Here is a 23,863-nt window from a genome sequence, read left to right on the forward strand (position 1 = left end):
TTGTAGTAAATACAATGGTGGTATTTTATGAAGAATGTCAATTACTTTCTGATATTCTCACTGAGGAAATAACTGTATAGTCCTAGCTATTTTTGAGATTTTAACATTGAGTAAGGTGTATCATTTAATTGGTGACCAGCTGGGAGGGCAGTGGTTTTCTTCCACTCTTGTATTGGGTCTGGTTGAGATGGAGTTAATTTTCCCTGTAGCAGCCTTCATAGTGCTGTGCTGTGCTCTGCGTTGGTAGCTAGAAAGGTGTTGATAACACACCAGTGTTTTGGCTGCTGCATCAGAGCTGTCTCTCCAACGTTTGCCGCTTGCCCAGCAGGCTGGGGGTGGGTGAGATCTTGGGAGGGGACACAGCTGGGACAGCTGACCCAAACTGACCAAAGGGATATTCCATACCATATGGTGTCTGCTCAGCAATAAAAGCTAAGCAGGGAGCGGGGGGGGGCATTTGTTATTACAACATTTGTCTTCTGGAGCAACTGATAGGTGTACTGAAGCCCTGCTTCCAAGGAAGTGGCTGGACATCAGCTGCTGATGGGAAGTAGGGAATAAATCTTGTTTTCCTTTCCTTCTGTGCATGGCCTTTGCTTTTGCTTTATTAAACTGCCTTTATTTTGACCCACAATTTTTTTTTTCCATCTTATTTCCTCTCCCTCACTGTCCTGCTGAGCAGGGGAGTGACAGGGCGGCTTGGTGGGTACCTGGCATCCAGCCAAGGGCAACCCACTGCAACTCCTATCCAGGAGACAAATACAGGAGAGAAATTAAAACAGGCACATTAAGGAGAGCGCATGTGCCACACTGGCTTTGCATCTGTATGTTTGGTTTTGACAGCTTATGTAGCCTGCTGTTCTTTTCTGGTGATGTTTAGGTAAGAGAGGAAACTGTAGTATGGATATGCACTGGAAGTATAAAACTTAGGCTGGCAACTTTCTGTTACCAGGAAAAATACTTAATCTGAAGAAGCAGTATCCTCAAGTGGATTTTAATTGGTATGACACCTGTTTTTACCAGATGGTGTTGTCAAATGAATCTGTGTTTCTGAAGGCTTTGCTCCTTTGTGTAATGTAAATAAGACACACAGGCAACCATGGAATGCCCTAAAAATTCAAGTTTTACTTGACTTTTAAATAACCTGGACACAAGTATTGACACAGCCATCTATCAAACTCAATTTAAAATAAAGCACACAGTTGCTTCATGAATACTTAATGTACATAGAACATAAGCATCACATCAATATGTTTATGTATGTTGTTTTTAAACATCTTTCTAGGGAGCTTTGAATTAAACAGGCTTTCCCCAAAGAAAATGTGCTATCTATTCAGTTCAATATACACTTGTATAAAGATGATTAATTTGGCAACTTAAATGGTAGTGATTTTTTTTTCCCCAACTAACATCTTCCAATATAATGAGCTCAATTAGAATACAAGTTGCAAGATTAGGTAGATGGGCAAGAAGTGCATTGTAGAAAACCGCAGGTCAAGGTTAGCTCCTAATGAAAGAAAACAGCAGCTAACAAGCACAGGGACCAATATGGGATATATAAAAATGCTTTTGTGGTGTGGTTAGCAAGCCCTCTTTTTTGTAAAAAATACATGTTTTGCAAAGAGGTATGTCTGTGTTGTTGGTGTTGCTAATTAGTGAGCGAGTTCCGTAACTTACTTATTATTAGCACTTACAGAAGTCTCAGAAGAGGTAAATGCAGAGGCACAAAGTTAAAATTGTTGGCCTGAGATAAGTTCAGCAGACTAGAAGCAGAATTAGGATGAGAATATCTCCAATATCAGTCCTTTGTCCATGTGAGGACACATCTGTATGGCATCCAACCCCAGGGTAAACCTTGCCTGACACAGTTATACATCTCCTGTTTTTCGCCCGACTCATCAGGAGGTACAAGGACTATGGACCGACATCCAAACTCCAGGTTTGAAAATGTAACTAACTGCCTCTAGGCAGTGAGAGTCCCAAGAAAGCCAGGGAAGGGTAGCAACAGTGGAAAGGGCAAGGTGTAGCTCAGAGCTCAAAGAGGCCAGCCACTTAAGAGATGTTGTAGGGCCAGTTTAGGGCTACAGAACATAGCTGTGACACAGTAAGTGCTTTCACTGATTCATCACTTGTAGGTCCCTCTCACACAAAAATAACACGGTCACAAAAAAAGGTGCCTTTCCTCAAGTGACTGAGGAAAAGAAGCCTAAAGGGAAAGGAGGCTTGCATATGGCAGTAGTTTATTTTTCTGTACTATTAGCTGACACTGGTGTCCTTGTCCAAGTTTTCCCTTGTTCTGGCACTGACACTTAACATGTAATACAGGTGTTAAGCTTAGTCTTTCTTTTGCAGATACAAAACTGTATCGTAGTGCCCCAGACTGAGCATTAGACTTGCTAAAACCTGCTTCCTACATAGTCTCATTGGACAGAAGACCACTAACTGAAATCCAGGTGTCTTTCTGTAAATGTCTCATTTAAATGTAAAAAAGTTGGCTTGATTATGAAACGACTCTCCTGTGACTTGAGAACTGAAAGCTATCACTATTAGATTAGATACAGCCTATTTTCTGATGTAGTGGGCTAAGTAAAATACCACACACTTGGCTGTTGGTATCCACAAAAGCCCACAGGCAGATGACAACCTACAGTAAAACAGGAGGTTGGATATAAACCTTAATAGTTTTCTTCTTGATCAATATTTGAGGATTGGCAAGATACAAACACTATCTACAGATAATTCTCAAATAATAACAACACAAATCCTCCTCAAGTAGTAGATACATTCTACTCACCTGTGCCGGCGTAAGGAATGCAGAATAATGGTAATGATTTAGAAAGCAACAAACTACAAGCAAGTGCATAATGCTCCAGCTTGGAACACCTTCTTGAAGAAATAAGGAGTGGCTTTCATTGCAGACACTGTAACCAGTACTTCAGTGGTTTGTCATATCTCAGTAGTCTTCCAAAAGACTGTGATGCCCTAGATTAATCTGTATCATCACAATCTTTGCCACAGTGATGGGCTTTTTTGTGTTTGGGTTTTTTTGCTTTTGTTTTGTTTTTTTTTGTTTCTTAACTGGTGCTTGTAAGAATACTATACAAGGTCGTAAGTAGATCCTAAAGGATCACTTTAAATTGAAGCAATGACAATGAAACCATTTAACAGACTTACAAAACAATTTAAGCAAATACTTTAAGCCAAGCCCAACAATGTCCTAGAATGAAATCCATAGTAAATTCAGCAAATGCTGAAGAACCTCCATGAAAACAGAATTCTAACAGGGTTCTAAGCTCTTTCCTTCCCTTCGATTTGTTCACTGAGACTGAAGAAGCAGAACTGTCCAAAATAAGTGGTCAAAGAACAATATTTAATTAAGTGAATCTGCCTTCCTTGGCACGATGCAGCATCTTCCAACATGCAGACCAATCCATAACAGTGATGGGAATATACAAACTGTAAGGCTACCACCCTGGCTAGTAGCATCTACCTGACCACTTCAGATCATGAAACAATAAAGAATCAAAAAATGAAGTGGAAAATAAAACATCATACAAGGTTTCACTTCTCAGTTTTGTTAGTTAAAATGTGTATTAGTAATCCCATGCCTCTTGTAAAGCATAACTTAGATACCTTATGGTCACTCCAGTTCTCAAACAGTACTGCATTTCTGACAGGGCTGCAGTCCCCTGGTATGGTGTTGCTAGGGGTACAAAGACACAGGATCACTGCAAATCACTGAAGGCCATGGGGGTTGAGTTTAAGGAGGACAGATGTAAAAAAGCACGAGCTACTTACCACACTGTTTGACAAATTCAATATTTAGTTTGGAGATTACACTTAGCAAAAGTTACTTTCACCACACAAAGATTTTGCTAAGCTTCTTAGTAAGTTAGCAACGCCAGAAGGCTCTACGCCATGTGCTGACTGTGGACAAATGGGAGGCAGAGGAATGACTTTCAGCTATTTGTACAAAGTGACAGGACAGGAGAAGAGCTAGGCATCACTTCAGTTACATACTAGAAGATAACCCACTCAATGTGCAGCATCATTAAAACTTACTATTCCTACCGTGACAACAGAAAAAAATTGCAATTATCATACCTGAAATACTGCTTTTGTCATTTTATCGTAGTAGAAGTGGCTCAGAGAAAAGTATCCAAAGTTACTAGCATTGATTATTTAATATGAAAAGAGATTAAGGCAGACTTTGCTAATCTAGTTTAAAAAAAAAAAAAAAAGGCTATTTGCTAGCTGTCTTAAATCCTACTCTACAGGTTTCATTTAACCAGTACTTAAGTGCCTTGCTAAGCAGTCTTAATACAGTGGGTCAGTACATATTCTCCAGTTTTTTTCCAGTGTGGTTTACTATAAGGTGATAGATGTATTTCTATGGTATGGAATGTTCAATTAAATAGTCCCTCAACAAAAAAGGGCGTTCAAAATTGAGAACACTTAAAACTGCCAAGGGAAGGTATGTCTGTATCACCTCTGGAACTCTCTGCTACAGGGTGTTACCGTGTCTATTATTTTTGAGCTAAAACATGTTGAGTCAACATTTGTATTAACAATATCAGCATCTGTTGTGCTAGGCTAAAATAAACCTTGTAAGAGCTATCAGTCCTTAGGACACAAGTTGATCCCCATATCAAATTGTGAAGATAATTCTCCCCATATCACACTGTATTGCACAATTGGCCAAAAATATGACTATTTTGCTTCTCTTGAAGCATCTGGTCCTGATCATGTCAGTTAACAGTCATTTTTTGGAAAAAGGCTATTCAGTTACAGAGCAGACCATAAAGTCTGTTTTGTTGCAGCAATTTTTTTTTGTTCCATTTTTTGGAATGTAACTGCTGATCATTCAGTTTTAGTAAGATTTTTCTTTTGGGTTGTCTGATCAGGCAGCTTCTCCTCGATCAGTCACACCACTAGAACGGTTTCGATGATAAAAGCATTGCTTGGCCTTCCCAGCAAGCAGGCTGTGCTTCTGAGTGTCCTGAAGAAATTGCTACCACGTTGACTTCAGTTCCTTCCCTTGCACACACACACACTAAAAATTCTCAGTTTCCAAAGAATAAAATCCATTCACCACCTTCAGTTATGGCAGTCAAGTCTCCACCTTGAAGCGTGACACTTGTACTGTTTTTACGATCTTAGTGGTGGGTTTTCCTTCGACGTTGTTAGTGGATAGCTGAGATGTTTCTTCTATTAGGCTGTCTTTAGATCCGTTCTGTCTCTGGAGGGAACAAATTAAAACATTGTTGAAAAGGTATAGCAGAATTTAAATACTATATTTTGATAACTGCTGCTATGACAGCCTTAGGCTAAGGATATAGCAATTTTTATATATATATATTTTTATATATATATGCACACCAGGAATATTAAAGTATCTACATTTATTTGAACAAACAGAACTTTTCCCCCCTCTTGCCTCCTCTCTCCCCTGCCAGCTGCTGCCTCTCTGTGCTGTTTGGATTCATATTCCCTATTCAGGAAATACCATCACTAATTATTTGATATTTAGCAAAATGCTGCAAGCAAGCACTCACAAGGAATTAATGGTCACTCTTGTGAGCGGGTCTGGGGCAAAGCGAAAAGGGAGGTGTTTGTGGACACTGAACATTGTAACATTAATTCCTTCCAGAGCATGAATTTAAGCCACTTTGTATGGCAAATAAGACTGTGAATTTTGAACAGGACTCAATCACACAAGTTACCTATTTCTACAAAGCACATAAATGTGCTTAGCCTTAAGTATACCAACTTCCCCTTCGTTGCTGGAGCAAGCCCTTACAAAACATCAAGGACAGCTCATCTTTTTCAATTTCCACCATATGCAGGAATACAAATATCCTTGAATTTAATTCCTATAAAAGAACAGGTAGTGTGATAGCGAGCCTTTAAGTGAAAAATACCTGTTTATTGTTTTAAAATTATTCAAGCTTAAGTTATTCTAACTGCTTATAAGACAAACTATGGCATGTTTTGCTGGTTGTATTCTGTGCAGTTTCCACACTACATACAGTATCAGCATGAGGTTTTGGTATATCCACATGCCAGATTAACAGACATGATGACTGGTGTGGGAAGTTATGTATCTGGAATTCTCCCTTCCATATTTTGGTTTTCCTTTTGTGTGCTTGTACAACAGACCTGCAAGTGCTTTTTGAATAGAATTTCCTTCTCATATTTTGAGCTTAACAAAACTACCAAAGCTCAGAGATATGGTACCCTAATGTATGATGAAAGCCAGTGATTATATTTAAAAAGACAAGTTCTATCCTTTTTAGTTTTCAGTAACGTAAAAAAACATCCAGCATTTGGGGAAAAAAAAAGAAAAAAAGGCAATGCTTCAAGGCCAAGCAACAAAATTTTAAGAAAACCTCTAAGAAGAGGTGAATAAATTATAGTAGGTTGTGATTACAACTGCATCCCAAGCACACTTGCATATTTTAAGAAATTGTGAAAGTTGATTCTCCTCTGTGGAAAACAGGGTATCAGCTTAAGGAAGCATCAAACTCAAACTGGGAAAGAGTCCTCCAGCAGCAGAAGCAGGTGTTTGCAGGGGCATATGCTACAGAACCACATATACGTGGAAATATAAACAAAGTGTAAATATAAGCAAAATGTAAAATTTCAAGTCACACTGCTGCTGAAAAAATCTCAGCCAGCTTTAATTTTCACTGAAAAACAAAGATCTAATTTAAATAATGCACTAGAACTCCAACTTCTCCCTCCAAAAAAAGGAAAATTGCAGCAGATGCACAATTACTAACCTGTTGAGTCAATTGTATGCTGGGACCTTTTGCATCTGAAGATCGTGTAACAGGCAGTGGAGGCACCAGATCAGTTTTCGCACTGAAATTACAATATTACAAAATGGATATTGCTATAATGAAGTAAACTATAACTGTGCAGAGGAAGAATAATGAAACTGACCCAGACAGCTACATAGATCTGAAAGGCAAAATCCAAAAGGCTTATCACCTGACTTTAGCTATCATGCTGATCTTCAGTAGACAGTGGGCACCTTCAGGGCACAGGTCATCCCATCCCTTCTCAAGGGGCCTGTCTCCTCCTGGTCTACAGAGGCAGCCCAACTTCATGTGAGATGAGTCTCACCTGAAATCATGGCTGTGCCACATGTCCTTCAGGGTGCCATCCAGCTAAAACTAGCCTCCCAAGTAGGTGATATCATCAAGGGACTGCTTTTGATATTTAATAAAACTGAGAATGGGGCTATCACTTTCCCATTTCTAAGTACACCCTTGACAAATCAGCCTTCTAGGAAAGACTGATCCACCCATTGCTGAAGAGGGTTGTACTAGAGTTCCCATGAAACAAATACAGATGACATCTTAACTCTGTTAAGCATGAAGGTATCTGGAAAGCAACTCATGAGTTCTCATCCCTCAGGCAACTTCATGACCTACCACTGAAGAGCAATATAGATTTATTTTGGCTTTTTCAGTTTTTCCCCCTTCCAAGGGGATCAAGCAAGCCTCTGTGGCCCAGAATAGATCAGAAATGTTTTTGTACTTGTTTGTGTCATTTAGCTCTGAAGACCTACTATTTAGAGGGTTGCCTGAATCCTGTGCTAGCAACCAACCACGTTTATGCCACTTCTAATCTAACCATGATCTTTGAACAACTTCTGGGCCACACTAAACCAGTCCATTGCTAGCAACCACATTCACGTACTTCACTTCAGACAGGACAGATCTTTCACCATCAGAGCACTGGGACCTCCGATACTGACGGTAGCTTCGAGGGGAATGTGAATGCCTAATGCGGATCGGGTCGCCTTGAGTCCTAACAGAGACACAGAATGCACAACAGTAGGTTAGTAAACCTGATCTTTGGCACAAAAACATAAATTCAGCTGCAGACTGAGAGATCCTCCCATTTCTTATTAAAGTATAACAGACAGCTTCTTGCAATGGCTGCATTTAAAAGGCTGATGCTTCTCTTATGGGTCTGTACTTGGAATTCAATCCTTTAAAAGTGTAAAGGTCGCAAACTAGCATGCCCATATTTGAGAATGGAACTATTTAATAAATAATGCACTAACACATACAGCTTTAACATCAGCCTTTCCTGTTTAGTGATGTTGTGGAAGCACATTGTAATGCAAACAGGGATCCCATTTCTGCTACATGCAGCTGCTTGCACTGACACATGGCATCCCAAATGGGCAATTATCACAGTGAAATAGATGTCAGTTCTTAAGGAAATAGCTATGCCCTGGCAGCTGCCCATGACAAGCAAGGAAAGGGGTTGAATAGGTCAAACAGTGCCTTAGATGACTGGAATAAAAATTTCAAAGGAAGCAGAAGTTTAATAAATAAGTTGATTTGCTTGTTTGCATTCAGTTCTGATTCTGTAGTGTGTAACATAAAACAGATTGATGGATGGCATAGGGAGACAAGTTCACAAGTGTGGGGGAGAGATAGGGAGAGAAGAAGATGATTTTTTTTGTATTTTGGAAAAAGAAAATATTAGGGTTTAAAATTGTTATGTATTCTCACCCAACCCATCCCGGATGAGCATTTGGAGTAGATAAAAGCTCAGAGATTATGTCCAAACCCACTCCTATTTCAGTATGACAGAGTTCACAGTAAAATAAGAAACGTGGGCTTTTGTATTCACAAAGAAAAATCCTGACATAAACTCACTCTATTTTAGTGTATGGAATTTCTTTCAATTGCTCCTCAGACAGGCCAGATGGATCCACGAGCTCCTTCCTAGAAAGGATTAGGCAAAGTAAAAAATGTAACAGTAGCTACCAACTGCAAAACTGTTCTTATTTTTATTATATGAGGCTGAAAAGATTTACTGAAACAAGCTGTTGTCAGCCCTGAAGCTATCTTGACATCAAAATAGGAAACCTATTAACTTTGCCTTGATTGCTTCAACTGCGTGTTGCATCCTGTTCCACCTTCCTCTCACCTCCCTGCAAATCTGATCTTGTTACTTCACAGTATATACAACATCATGTATACTGAACATCAAATATGCTTTGGAATAGCTATCTTCCTAACTGGTAGTTCTATAACATATGGGACCTCATCCTAAAACTGTCAGTATTACAAACAAGAACATTTTGGAAGTCACAGAGGAATAAATCTCTAAAATTATGTATCCTTCTTTAATAATTCATCTACATACAATAGTAATCTGTATTCAGTGCATTCAGTGATCTGCATTATCTTCTATGCATAGCAGGTCATTAACACCCGCATAATTTACTGTGGCACATAGCTAAATCAGAACGTAATGCCTTACAGCCACAGTGCAGGGGATGTGAATAACTACATTAGAGGCAAACCAAGCAGTCCCTTGGTCCCTACAAGGACTGTACTTACTGAATATGTTTCCACAGTTCTTCTTTAGCTTGTACATCTGGGCTTCTCCTATAAATACCAACAAAGACAAGAAAGAGATAACTGTGAAAACCATCATCTGACATGTTGCTGTACAAATAATCTTTAACAGCACAGACCCTGCACAGAAATCATGGTAAATGTAATCTACCAGTGACTTCAATTTTAAGGTTTGTTATCTCAGAAAATGCATTAAACTTCATCGCTTTACTTCAATTGAAAAGTCATTTCTTGAATGACAGGCTCTTAATCACAATTCCTGTTCCACTAGCCTTCAGCAAGAGTACGCACAAAATATAAACAACAGCAGAGCTTCCCAAGCCAAATCGGTGCCCAGCTACTGCCACCCCTTACCCAGCTGAGGACAATATGTTTTGGAATAATACTTTTGTAGAAGGCCCTCAGAAATGTCCTATGGCCCACAGAGGCCTTTATGGGCAGGAGGAGGGACAGGCCAAGCCAGGGACACACTCCAGTAATCCCTGGACACTCCCAGTGAGCACCAGTAAAGAGGATCCATTGCTCAGCTGCGATAACAGTACAGCCTCTTGCTTTTTGGTCATTTCCAAGAAGGGTTTCTGCTCACTTCGTTTACCTTTGTGATGTTCAGGACAAAAAAACAACAAGGAACAAACCCAACCAGCAACCATGCATACTCACACGCATGAAGACTTCAGCAAGTATTTAATTCACAGGGAAAGTACTTAGCCAAAATTGTAATTTCCCTGTTGCAGACACAGAGATTTAGTAAAGCAAGCCTGAATAGCATGCCTTACATTTTCCACTGAATTACAGAAGACACTGTCTCCAAACTGGATCCTCTTTATTTTTGTTTTTCTTACCCTATTTTATTGCAGCGTTAGTGCAAAACCACTGCTGTTGCTGAAGTTGCACCTTGAATTCACCAAAACCCATACAGAGTAATAGATTAAATAAACATTTTACACAGTGGTAGGGACTACATTTGCATGGAGATATCAGATAACTCTTTTCTTTGGGATTGTATCAACAGCTAGACTGTTCCATACCATCTGAGATGTGAGGGATGCAACTTTTAGACAGATTCAGCATGCATAAATGCTCCCACTGAAGTCAGTTTCTCAAAGATTAAGTCTTATTTCATCAGATCACACAGCTTGCTTTTTTTTTCTTAAACAAAAGGGCCTATCATATTCAAAGATGCTTTTGGAGTGATATAATCCAAATTTAAATGAAGATCAAGGAGGACAGCAGAGTTCTGTGTTTTAGCATCTGTTAAATCAGCTCTCCTTTGCCCAGTGACAGAGATGTATCAGAAATAATTCCAAACTGCTCACCAACACTAACAGTTTCACTGTTTTCTTATTTCACTGCTACTGTGTTTGGCTCATTTCCAGAATTCAGCCTAGCAATAATGTTCAGAGACATCAATATTTCAGTAAATGTTTTACAGTTGGCGTAAAGGCAGATTATTTAGGGATGGTGATGTTTTGGGGGTTCTTTTTTCTATATTTTACAGGTGAGTAAGTACTGGGAGATATTAGTTTACTGCTTTATAAATACCAAAAAGAGACAAAGGGGTGAGAAACAACCTTACACTTGTGATTCCCTAGTGGGACTAGTATGAACTAACCCATAAACTTCTCGGGCTCCAAGGTGGCGATGGCTGTCCAGGCAGCATGATGCAGCTGCCCCAGACAACTCCCATCCTTGATGGACGGCTCTGCTGTCTGTTCCGACTGCTCAGGTCCTCATGGCGGCAACAGCTACGGCCACAAGTAGCTTGCAGTCCGATTTTTCTCAGTGTTCAGAGCTTTTTGTGGCTTTGTGTGTTTGTATGTATTATAATACATTTAATTTTCTCTGATTTTCACTTCTCCTATCTCTCCTTCTCCCTTCTTGCATTTACTTCTTCTTCTCTCCTTCTTACATCTGTCCATGCTGTTAACTCCCTGATGCAGTAGCTTGGTATGCAGCGGCATTTAACTACCTTTTTCACCACTCAGTTTTGAATTGATTTCTCCTTCCATGCAACTCGCTCCTCACAAAACAGCAGCTGCAAACCCTGCATTCACCCTGGGGCTGGGAAGATAGGCATCCTCTTCTGAGGCTGAATAATCAGGCAGTGGGGAATGCAAAAACTCCCTGAAAAACACCAGCTTCTCCAGGGAGGCTTTGTAATGCTTACAAGCCCTAGTTTGCCTGAGGAAGCAAAGCCCCAAGGCTGGTCCCAAAACCAGGATCTCCACAAAGCAGGGTATTGTGCACACCACTGACCCATCATTCAGCTCATGGCTTTTACTTATTCATGGAAATAAAACAGTTCAGGATGTGGCCTGAAGTCCTGCATATCACCAAACATCATGTGAAGCCTCTCATACAGTAAGAAATATTAATTTGTGGGGCAGTGTGGAAAGAGAGTGGTTAAATAAGAAGTCATCTTCATTTCTCCATTTTCTAGGAACTGTGCCTCCTGCTTTCTGTGGCCAGTGCCAGGCATTTAATTCTGTGATCTCTGCCATTCTCCCTCCTTCCACCCCTGCAACTACACTAATAAGGAAGCCACTGCTGTAAAATACCAGTTTAGCAATATGGCATCCCATGGGGGGGGTGGGGGGAAGGAAAAGGGCTAAACACAATGATTCCTCAGAGCAAACTGCTTTTATGAATTCCCATCCTGACATTATTTATTTTCTGTCTGTTTAAGAAGTGTTACCATACTGGGATAACATCTCAGCATTTATTCGAGTTAACTACTCACAAAAGAATATCCAGAAATATGATACAGGTAAGTATCTTAATAAAAGCATTTTCCTTTCAAAGGCCTGTTCCTGCTTCCTTTGAAGGCAAAATGAAGAAAATCTTACAAAAAGAAAGGTCTTGTTAAGGTGAAATGTAGGTATTGCATATACTGCATAGGAAATCGCATTTGTATAGTTAACAGCCCACAACAAAGCAATCCTTCTATTACATCTTTAAAGCCAGATAACAATCCCTCTTTCACTTTGTTTTCATCTTTTTGCTGTGAATTGTTTTAGAACTCACAGTTTTGACATATAACATATACTCAGATTGTCCTATTGCCGTATCTGAATCAATAGCTTCTGGACAATTTGTACACTAATCAGATTCTCTAATGGGAATTCCCAGTAAGTGATGAGTCTCCGGGGGTGTGTGTGTGTGTGTGTGTGTGTGTTTATTTTTATTTAGTTTTCACAAGCTCAAACAACTCTACACATTAATAAGGTCTACATTATTTTTTGTGCCTGCATCTGTGCCCTTATTAATATTTCAGTTTGAGTCACAAATGGTAAATTTAAATAACCATGGAATTTTAATGGCCATTCTTCTTAATTAAAAAAAGCCCTTTGGCTACACAGATGTTTTACATGAACTCTTGAAAATAAACCCTGTAGAACTAGAATAGGGAGCTCTCTCTATTTGCTGAGTCCTTTAGGAGAAAGAAAGGTCAAATTCTTGTCAAATATTTTTATTCCTCAGACCAAGGAGACACCACCTCACCACCACCAATGATTAATATTACTCATTATCAAGCAAATGAAATGCACTGTGCCAGGCACAGTAACAAATATTTCAGCCATTACTTCACGCTTCCAAAGCGAACCTCTAGTTAAGCTGACTGCAATAAGGAATTCAATGTGAAAGACTTATTTGTACTACTAAAATGAAGGTTTTGTATCAATTGTTAACTGCAAATTGAAATGGCCATATGACCAGATTTAAAAACAGAAACACCCATGCCCTACATCCCAGGGCATCAGGTTTCCCTTCCCTCTGACCTGCATCCAGTCATGTAAGCAAACAGCTGAGCCAAACTAAATTAAATAAATGCTCTTATAACCTACTGCAGGTTAACAGTTAAATGCCTTTTACTAAACTTTTTTTAAAGCACTTTGAAGGAATTCCCATTTTACTTTTTTTTAGTTCCTACTTGCATATATTAAGGATCTGTGCCATACGTGGGAGGTTTGGGCTTATTTTGTTGGTTTGGTCTTGCTTTTTTAAACTGAAGAATGAGACAAAAGGAATATATTAATCACTAACACAATAGGGAAAAGAAATGAGAAGCCATCCAAAATCTTCAGGATTTCCTCATTTCTTTGCTTCGTCTAGGACCTTTCCTTGTTAAGTAAAATGCTACACATTTACGTTTTTTGCTAATAGCAGTTTAAATAAAATGTAACTCAGAATGTCACTGTGCTGGAAAATAAAAGCCGTTAAGTTAAGTTAGCCACAAGAGGGAGCCCGTGCTGTCCAGGCAATGAAATTTACTTGGCCTATGGGAAAGAAGAAAAGTTGACTATAAATTTAATCTAACCATTATTAACTGAGTACATTTCCTAGTTTACAGCACTTAATCAGCTATATTTTGTGGATTCCACAAAAGTCAGCTCGAATATTCCTGATTTTTAGTAAGGTATCATTGTACAATTACACCTAGTAACATTTGACTTTTGTGCAGCTGAAAGTGAACAAGTCTGTACAAAGCCAGTTAAAGTAGAAATTCCAACATTTGGAATTTTAATGGCAAATTCTATTTCTCATAAAAGAATGAAAACTGTACGCTATGAAACTGGAGACAGAAACAGGCAACTGAAAACAGAACTCAAGTGTATTTTAACACTGGAAACTTCAGCGTGGATTATGGTTTCAATCAGTATGAATGAAATAATCATTTAAGGCACTAGACAGTTCTTCTTGGTAAGTCTTAACACGGAAGGTAAATTTAAGAGAAGACATTAACGGGAAGTACCTATTTATGTGTGTTACAGAGGTCACACGTTACACCATCAGCATCAGGACTGGCAACTCACCCAGGTTAGCCAGGCAGTGAGGGTGGGGACACAGCTTCCAAGACTGCTCTCTCTTGGCTTTCTTCTCCCAGCGCCTCACAGCTGCTCTCCTGGCACTCCTCAACACCCGCCCCCAGCCCTGCCTGCCTGCCTGCCTGCCTGCCTGCCTGCCTGCCAGGCACCCCGATGCTGGCACTGCTTTGGGTGGTTGCTTGGATGACAGATTAGGCTGGACACAAACACAATACAAAACAGTGTGTCTATACCCAAAACCCACGCCATTAGAAGAAAAATATAAATTAAAAGAAACCAGCATTCTCATTAGTTAAAGAGCAAATTAACTTTAGAAGCTGACAGCTTCACCACATCAAAACCGGCTGACAGCAGGAATGGCACTGCCTGGCAGCATGGCTCAATCATGGAAATCCTGACATCAGGATGCAATAAATCACTGACTGCAGCTTGACAATGGTAACTGACATGGAGACATCAGCAGCTGGTCTCATCTGGAACAAGACTGCAGACATTGTATGATTAAACAAGTGCGCATGCACTTCACAAAAATGCCTGCACCTAACACACAAAATCTGAATGTCTGCACAGACTTGCTGCCCAGAAGAGGGGAATTGCTGCCCCCATTACAGAACTAATGTTCAATGAGCCACAAAACTCATCCAAGGTGATGGAGAGAGTTCCTGACCAGTGCTGTTACAAAGCCTTTCCTGCGTTACTTGTGCCCTGAAATTCAAATCACTAAACAAAGGGAGTTTGACCACAAAGACAAATCTGCTAATGTGAGAACGTGCCATGTGAAAGTCTCTGTTCCTCAGCAGCTAAGGGCCACCTTCACACTGGAGATACTCCTCCTGCTTTTTTAGCATGCTACAGCAGCCTTAATTTTCATGTCAAAGAGGGCAAGGGTTACATACGATCGAGATCTGTGCCTGGATCGCCGGTAGTTTGGATCTGCCTGGTTTTTCTCCTTTTGTCGCCGTAGCACAGCTTCCCACTGAGGAGCTGAGTCAACCATGTCATTCTCTTGCCGTAATCTGCAATAGAAGTACCACGAGTTTAGTCTGAGGTCTCTGATGCAGGATGCTCTGAGAAGCAATGTGGTATTTTTCCCCACACAAAAAAAACGTTGCTCCTGCAATGCAATACTTTAACTTTTCATTTTGCTAAATTTCAAGTAATGTTCCCAAACTACCTTAAAATGTAAAAACCTGTATCAAAGGAAACTCATTGATTTGTTATTTAGAAACAGCATAAGCCAAAAATGAAATGACCCAGGTCTTTAAGAACAGGCCCACAACTTGAATTTGTCTTCCCAGCCCAAGCCAAACATCTAGAATTTTTTTCCTGTTTACGTATTTCAGCCCACCTCATCTACAACAAGGCTAAGCCGCACATCATGATACAAGGCTCTACTACTACAACTTTTCCAAATGCTTTGTTGCAGCATGCACCTTCCTAAGATCCAGGGAAAATCCCCAAGGGATGCCCTTGGCAAGTTCCTGCTCAGAGGCAGTGGTCCCTCCACCCTGACCTGCAACAAAGCCCAGGACGCATGCAGATCTCTCTGGCTGCCCCAGACATGTACCATCCCACAACTGCACCTCTTCGGCACCGTCCCCTGTGGCTTTGGCCCCTGTCTCTGCTTGTATGCTTCTAAATGACATAATATGCCTTTTATTTCTTCTTCCTTTTTTTAGATCCACAAATCCATTATTGGAATGTTGTACAGATTAAATCAACTGTCAAAATCCTATAAATTCTGTACGTTTGTTAGCAGGCTGAAATAACTTTACGATGCCACAACCAGCCAGGCCAACCAGCATGCCAGCATTTGGCCATTACAGATGCTTCACAGTTCTGGGGTTGCACATATGAACGGTGTGATGAAGTGTTAGGGTGGAACAAATGGATATGCTTGGTCACAGCAAGGAATTTAAAATTCAACAGGGATTTAGAAACAACTCTGGAAAATATCACTCCAAGAGTGGGTTCTCTGATAGGACAGTATGACTGGCATACTGAAGAAACCAGAAGAGCTGAACAAAAAACGGGAAGACCGACAGGTAAAACAAACCACCAAGCCAACAGAGATAAAGGGATTACACTGGAGATGTGACTGATAGGAAATGCAAAGCATGCCGTTGCTGTTGCTCTTCACTACAGACGTACCTTTCTTCTTGAGGTTTGAATTGTATCAGGCTAAACTGGCTACGCAAGCTGCTGCTTTTCCTTTAATCAGATCTTCTCTCATATGGGTAATGAATTTTGAGCTGGGTCCCCAACTACTGTAAACGGCCACAACTGTACCAAATGGTATTGAGCATCTGGAGAAGACCGCAACATCAGGTTTTGATTTCTGAGCAAGTCTTTTTAAACCTGTAATCTAGTACAGGGATTAACATAAACTTCTATCTAAGGATTTAGCAGAAGAACTCACACAGCAACAAGTAATGAACTGTGATTTTCATCCTGAATAATCCAATTTGCAGGGACAGCAATTATCCCACATGGTATAGACACAGTCAACCACCTCCCACATACAGCAGTCACTTGCACAAAAAGAAGACATGCAGCTGCCAGGCCAGCACTGCTGCCGTGGGTGGTGGGTCTGTCTGCTTGCCAGCACCTCGCCCCATCTCTCTCCCAAATAACAACTCCTAACAGGTCAAGCAGACACCAGTGCTCTGAAGGAGGCATTCAGATGCTTGCCATAAAATAACCAAGAGCTACTCACTCTTCTCAGGAAACTCACACAACACAGCAGAGCATGAGGTCTCTACTGCAGCTTAGAGCACATGAGATCCTGCACCTCTGTGTTTGAAGCCACACTTGCACACTGACCACAAATGACCTCTCATTAAGGTAGTAAACACATCATTTCTGCTGCGGTCCATTCTACTAATCTAGTAGATTAGCATCTACTGCTGCATGGCAAGCACAGTCCTTAGCAATGCATTCATTTATCCCAAGTGCTTCATATTTCTACTCTGCCTCCTTTCTTCTACTTGTAACATACAACAGTGTTCATCACTCTTATTTATCTCTTTAATTTGAGCAAAATACCAAAAATCTAAATACATGAAGTAGCATGGCAGCTATTAAAGCAAGTAGTGTCAGCACACTCAAAGTACTGTTATACCACAGCAGAACTCTACTAGATGTAGATATGAAGAAATAAAGCATTCATTTTGCAGCTGCAAAGAAAGGTACTATGCTCACATTTAACGATGTAAAGGATGACCAAGGTAACACAATCTCTACATAAAATATGTTATTTAGATGCAATGATCAAATCATAACAATCTGGGGGCAAAATCTTTAGCTCTTTGGCAACCGAGATGACAACAACAACAACAAAAACTGGAAAGAAATTTAACTCAAAACCTAAATGTCTATTTAAAGATATTTCTGACAAAAAAGTGTTGCCCTTGCCGTTGTACTCCAAGTCCGTTACAACTTTCCTTTTATTCTTTTCACTTTTTGCTCCCACAAGGGAACAAGTTGATTTATGCCTTATAGAAAAAAAATCCTTGTTACTGGCATGTAAAATAAATCCAGTTGAGATTAATAGCTATCATAGTGACAAAGTAGGCATTGTTTGCAGGAAGGCTTGATGGTAAAATAAGACATCATCACTCATCTGTTGACTTAGAGATATTTTTTCCCCATTTCAGGTGATATGATAGCAAGCTACATTTATGCCATGATAAATGCTCTTAAGACAAGCAATGCTGAAGACTTGATTCTTGAAATCTCATTCAAAATATCTGAGTGTAAAGTTATCACTCAGGCACAATGTACAACAACGAGGGGCTTGTTGGGGATGTGAAGGTCAAAGGCAGCGTTGGCTGCAGTGACCATGAGATGGTGGAATTCAGGACCCTGAGAGGAGAGAGGAGGTCAAAAAACAAGATCACAACCCCGGACTTCAGGAGAGCAGACTCTGGCCTCTTTGAAGATCTCCTTAGGAAAGTCCCATGGGATAAGGCCCTAGAGGGAAAAGTTGCCCAAGAAAGCCAGTTAATATTCAAGGATCACCTCATCCAAGGTCAAGAGAAGTCCATCCCAGTGAGTAGGAAGTCAGGCAAAAATGCCAGGAGTGTATGGACAAACAAGGAGCTCCTGGCAAAACTCAAGGAAGCATGCAGAAGGTGGAAGCAAGGGCAGGTAATATGGGAGGAATACAGAGAGATTGCCCAAGCATGCAGGAATGAGGTTAAAAAAGCCAAAGCTCAAACGGAACTGAATCTGACCAGGAATGTCAAAGGCAACAAGAAGGGCTTCTGTAAGTAGACAGGTGACAAAAGGAAGGATAGGCCCACTGCTGAACAAGGCAGGGGACCTGGTGACACAGGACATGGAAAAGGCTGAGGTACTGAATGTCTTCTTCACCTCAGTCTTTACTAGCAAGACCAGCCTTCAGGAATCCCAGGCTCTACAGACCAGGAGGAAAGGCTGGAGCAGGGAAGACATAACCTTCATGGAAAAGGATCAGGCCAGGGAAGACTTAAGCAAACTGGGCATACAGAAGTCCATGGGCCCACAGGTGCAGAGAGAGCTGGTTGATGTCATTCCAAGGCCTCTCTCAATGATCTCTGAATGATCACGGTGATTGGCAGAAATGCCCAAAGACTAGAGGAAAGCAAATGTCACTCATGTCTTCAAGAAGGGCAAGAAGGAGCACTCGGGGAACTACAGGTTGGTCAGTCTTACCTCGATCTCCAGAAAGGTGATGGAGCTGCTAATCCTGGAAACCATTTCCAGGGACATGAAGGGCAAGAAAGTTACCAGGAGTAGTCAGCATGGATTCACCAAGGGGAAGTCATGCTTTACCAACCTGAGAAACTTCTACAACAAAATGACTGGACTGGTAGATGAGGGGAGATCAGTGAATATTGTCTACCTGGACTTCAGGAAGCCTTTCGATGATGTCTCCCCACAAGATCCTCATAGAGAAGCTCTTGAAGTATGGGCTGGATGAACAGTCAGTTGCATTGAAAACTAGCTGAACAGCCAGACTCAGAGGATGGTGATCAGTGACACAAAGTCTGGTGGGAGACCAGTAACTAGTGGTGTACCCCAGGGGTCAATATTGGGTCCAATCCTGTTTAACAGCTTCATTAGTGAGCTGGATGATGGGGCAGAGTGCACCCTCAGCCAGTCTGCAGGTGACACCAAACTGGGAGGAGGGGCCGATACACCAGAGGGTCCCGCTGCTGTCCAGAGGGACCTGGAACAGGATGGAGAAATGGGCCAACAGGAACCTCACGCAGTTCAACAAGGGGAAGCACGAAGTCCTGCACCTGGGGAGGAACAACCCCAGGCACCAGTACATGCTGGGGGACACCCAGCTGCAAAGCAGCTTGGCAGAACAGGACCTGGGGGTCCTGGTGGACACCAAGTTGAACGCACACCAGCAATGTGTCCTTGCAGCAAAGAAGGCTAATTGTATCCTGGGCTATTAAAAGAAGTGTTGCCAGCAGGTCGAGGGTGATGATCTGTTCCCTCTGCTCAGCGCTGGTGAGGCCACACCTGGAGTGCTTTGTCTGCTGCTGGGCTCCCCAGTACAAGAGAGACATAGACACACTGGATAGAATCCCATGAAGGGCCAGCAAGATGATGAAACAACTGAAGCACCTCTCCTATGAGGACAGGCTGAGAGAGCTGGCACTGTTCAGCCTGGAGAAGACAAGGATCGGGATGGATCTCATCAATGTATATAAATACCTGCAGGGAGGGTGCCAAGAGGACGGAGCCAGGCTCTTGTCAGTGGTGCCCAGTGACAGGACCAGAGGCAATGGGCACAGGCTGAAACACAGGAGGTTCCCCCTGGACATCAGGAAACACTCTCACTGTCAGGGTGACCGAGCGCTGGCACAGGTTGCCCAGGGAGGTGGTGCAATCTCCATCCTCAAAAGTCGTATGGGAATGGTCCTGGGCACCCAGCTGTAGGTGGCCCTGCTTGAGCAGGGAGGTTGGACCAGATGACATCCAGAGGTCCCTGACAACCTCAACCATTCAGTCATTCTGTGATTCTAATTAGATGGATCTTCTAAGTGTAGTGAAGAAGAAAACTATGCTCCACTACACACTGTCTACTAGTTTAATGTATTTTTATCCACAAAATAAATTTTGACCACAGCATTAAAAAAAGAAAATACGTTTCTTCTATGATTGAAATGTGCTCAACATAGTTTCTTCCGCAATTACACATATGATGGAGCGAAACCTCAAAAACTGATGGAGATCCAGTAAAGTTTCTCCCTAATCTTTTTCCAGTGTTGTACCTTCAGAAGTTCTCACCTGCATTTCCGTTTTTCTTTGATAATTTGTTTTCATCTGATAAATAGTTCACAGTGATCTCACGTGAACAATATATTCTACTCTTCTATGATCAGAAGCAGATTCTTTTGGGTTATGTTGAGTACTCTGTCATTTTCTTCCAATAAAACAATACAACTTTGTGTCTGCTTGTGCCAGGGACCTGATTATTGTACTGAGAAATAACTTAGTATTAATCTATGCAACAGGTAAAACTTGAGTAATGGCAGTTGCAAGCCTCATTATATATTGTCCTATTCAACCCTGTTAGGACTGGCTCACCTCTGCTAACAGGAAAGCTATTCAGCACCTGTGCCTTTTCAGCTTATTATATTCCTGCTGTGGCTGCTAACAAAATGTAGAAATTCATTATGAGTGGTGGTTTTCCTGCACCTGATGACAAGGAACAAGTCTCAGATCTCCAGCTTATTTAGTACTTGCTTACTTTAGCACTGATAATGAATTTTTATCTGGTCTGATTTCAGGTGACCACCTAAGACTAAAAGATGCTGCAACATTAACATTTTTCATGTAACTTACATTTCTGAAAATGTGAAAAATATAAAAACAATCCACACAAATTGATTTTTTTTTTCTTTTTAATTTTAAGCACTTTTCCATGAGGTGAGGAAGGTTTGGTAAAGGCCCTTTTATTCTTCAGAAAATGATAAGCTGTACTTAATCCTTCTTACAATTCAATCTTTATATTGCAAGAAGCTCTTAAAAACATTCTTGTGGTCAGTCTCTAATTTCCTTCACTTGCTTGTGGAGCTCGCTGAACAAGACGCTTCACAGGAGAAAAAACCTGGCAAGAGTGTTCTAAGAGAAAGCGACACAAAATACTATTTACCTACTGATCACTGAAACTATACTCAGCATTTCATTCAAACTTCAGAGCTCACCTGGAAAACAAATCTTCCATGCACACTAGGTTATTGTTAGCCGAGTATCTCACAAGACTGTGCTCTAATTTAAGTAAACTCCAAAGAAATCTCATGGCTCAGACATGCTTCGTACCAGCCCATGTGAATGTCACAATGATTTTTTAGCATCTCTTTAACTACTGCAAGTCATCCTTAAAATATTATTATACTGCACACTTCTGCAGCACTATCTAGCATATAATTATTTCTAAGAGCTTCCAAATACCTGAAAATCATTTATCACTCATAGTACTGCATGTGAGACAACAAGAAACTATGGCAGCTTGTGCAGACAGCTTCTTAGAAAATTTGCCTTAAACAATTCCTCTTTTGTCCAGTGACATTTCTCTTATGCTCTGTTCATTCAATATAAAGAAATTCTATGCACTTTTTAAAAATACATTTTCATAAATAAGTCTCAAATGCTGTTATCTCAAGTGCAACACAAAAGTTGCAGCTTTAAAGGAAAGTTTTTGCTTCAATAAATCAGTTGTTATACTAACTTTTTCATATCAGCAACAAGAAAAATAGAATATGAAAACCAAAACTTGTTAGCATCACTTGATATTAACTACTGTTGTCCTATTAAAAGCTGATGCTGTACACATTTTGGGTTTAGGACCACAGTTTACATTTTGGAAAATAAAAATATTTATACAATTAAATGCATGCATTTAAAAACAACATGGAGTTTCAGATCCATTAAAATATTTTTAATATTCTCCTCAAAACCTTATTTTCTGCTAAAATTCTACACTTGAAATTTTTGAGATATTGAAGTATATGCTGTGAATATCCTGTCATCACCATTATTCACTTTATTTGCATTAATACTGCAAGTCTTCTGTAAATGTGCCCCATATTTGTTTTTGCAGTTCATTAATGAATTCTTCACAAGCAACAGAGGGGTATGTATTCATTGCATACACCTACAATGTATATGTGTTTTGGCAATTATCTCTCTTTTTATTAAAAAAAGGACCTTAAGCTGCCTCAGGAGGACTGCATACATTTAAAACATGTTAGACTCCTTCTTACTAAGCCTATCTCAGTCCATCTCCATTTGTTTGTGTTCATGTCTCTATGTCTGAAATATGTAACGGTCACCTGTTTCTCTTCTTCCGATGCTCTCTGTTGGAATTTTCTGATTCACTGCCACTGCTGGTGTTACAGCGAGACCGTGATCTGGAGAGGAGAAAAGCAACATCTCAAGATGAATTTATGTACTGACATCAAAGGTACTGAAGTACTAAACAAGGAATGAACAACACTGGAAAGACATTACTAGGAAAATCAGAATTAAAAGACTCTAGAGAGCTTGTCTACACCTGAAAGTCATACTATCTTTTTCTCATTGATTGATTAGGAGTTACTGCTTCGAAAGTAGTGCACCCAGGGTGCAATGTCAGGTGAGTGCTATTTTCCTTTTGAATCATTGCACTGCGTTTTTGTTTGTTTGTTTTATTTTATTTTATCTCTCAGCATTCTTTGTGTATATGCCACAGTGAAATGTTTATTTCAGGTGTGAAATGTTTTATCTTTAAACTGCATGTGTTCTGGCTCTCTTCTTCTTCCGTATTGTGGGACACCCAACAGAAACCATACAGTAATTCTGGTTTTGCAGGCAAAACAAAATGCTCATCAGATCTGTCTTCTTCTATTCACCTTAACTTCCATCTGGCTTCTAGTAAGTTCGTATCATTTTTCAAGTGTCAGGCAGTATGGAAGAAACACCACTCAACATTATGATTCTGCTGATCTTTATAAATACAGAAAGGCTGAAGTGCACACATTGGCAGGTGTGTGTATCAGCACAGCTTTGGGACGACCTGATGCACAGCTACAAAGATGGTGCATCACATGAGGAAAAATAAATAAAGCTGTTACTTCTGTATCACCTCTGACTGCAAAGGTTCAAATGGTAAGGTGACGTTTATGGGTCTGATTATTTATTACTGAAAAAGACTGGTGGAACAGCTGACGCTGAACTTCAGAAAGAAAATGGGCATCTGCCTACCTACAGGCAAAGTCCTCTCAGTAGAGAGAAGTACTTGGCCATACTGTCTGAGACCCTTAAATCCTTGATTGCCACTGATCAACATTTTGAAGCAGACAGACCAGCTGTCAGGGCTCTGTTCCTAGAAACCAGGACTCTGTTACGGTACTGCTGGGCTAGGTCCTAAAAAATGGCGCTCTCACCAAAACCTGGTTTGGACCATTCTTTAGTGTGATGATGGTCTCTGAATGCCTCCAAAGAAACACATGTTTCTCTGTGACACTGATGGCTCAGCCGATTAATGGGGAAAGTTGAGCAATATTAACCTGAGCTGGCCTAGAAGGATTCAGGATATCAGGAGTTAGAATCGGTGATGGTTTTGCTGCAATGGAAAACAGACATTTTCTTCTGAGGTCTCTGGGCATG

General features: G+C 40.6%; 1 protein-coding gene across 4 annotated transcripts in view; it reads right to left on the reverse strand.

Annotated features, from left to right (window-relative positions):
• Nucleotides 1-1,105: 1,105 nt before the first annotated feature.
• The window catches only part of EPB41L4A (erythrocyte membrane protein band 4.1 like 4A), a 138,806-nt gene continuing 116,048 nt past the window's right edge, over nucleotides 1,106-23,863 (reverse strand). For all 4 annotated transcript variants that reach the window (XM_069777292.1, XM_069777290.1, XM_069777291.1 and 1 more), the window contains 7 exons: nucleotides 22,549-22,626; nucleotides 15,112-15,231; nucleotides 9,372-9,419; nucleotides 8,682-8,750; nucleotides 7,708-7,818; nucleotides 6,783-6,864; nucleotides 1,106-5,239 (listed from right to left, as the gene is read on the reverse strand). In XM_069777292.1, the coding sequence (XP_069633393.1) occupies nucleotides 5,111-5,239; nucleotides 6,783-6,864; nucleotides 7,708-7,818; nucleotides 8,682-8,750; nucleotides 9,372-9,419; nucleotides 15,112-15,231; nucleotides 22,549-22,626 (637 nt within the window). In that variant the 3' untranslated portion in view covers nucleotides 1,106-5,110. The remainder of the gene's footprint in view (nucleotides 5,240-6,782; nucleotides 6,865-7,707; nucleotides 7,819-8,681; nucleotides 8,751-9,371; nucleotides 9,420-15,111; nucleotides 15,232-22,548; nucleotides 22,627-23,863) is intronic.

This window comes from Haliaeetus albicilla, chromosome Z (genome assembly GCF_947461875.1).
Source record: "Haliaeetus albicilla chromosome Z, bHalAlb1.1, whole genome shotgun sequence".
NCBI classification, from domain to species: Eukaryota; Metazoa; Chordata; class Aves; order Accipitriformes; family Accipitridae; genus Haliaeetus; species Haliaeetus albicilla.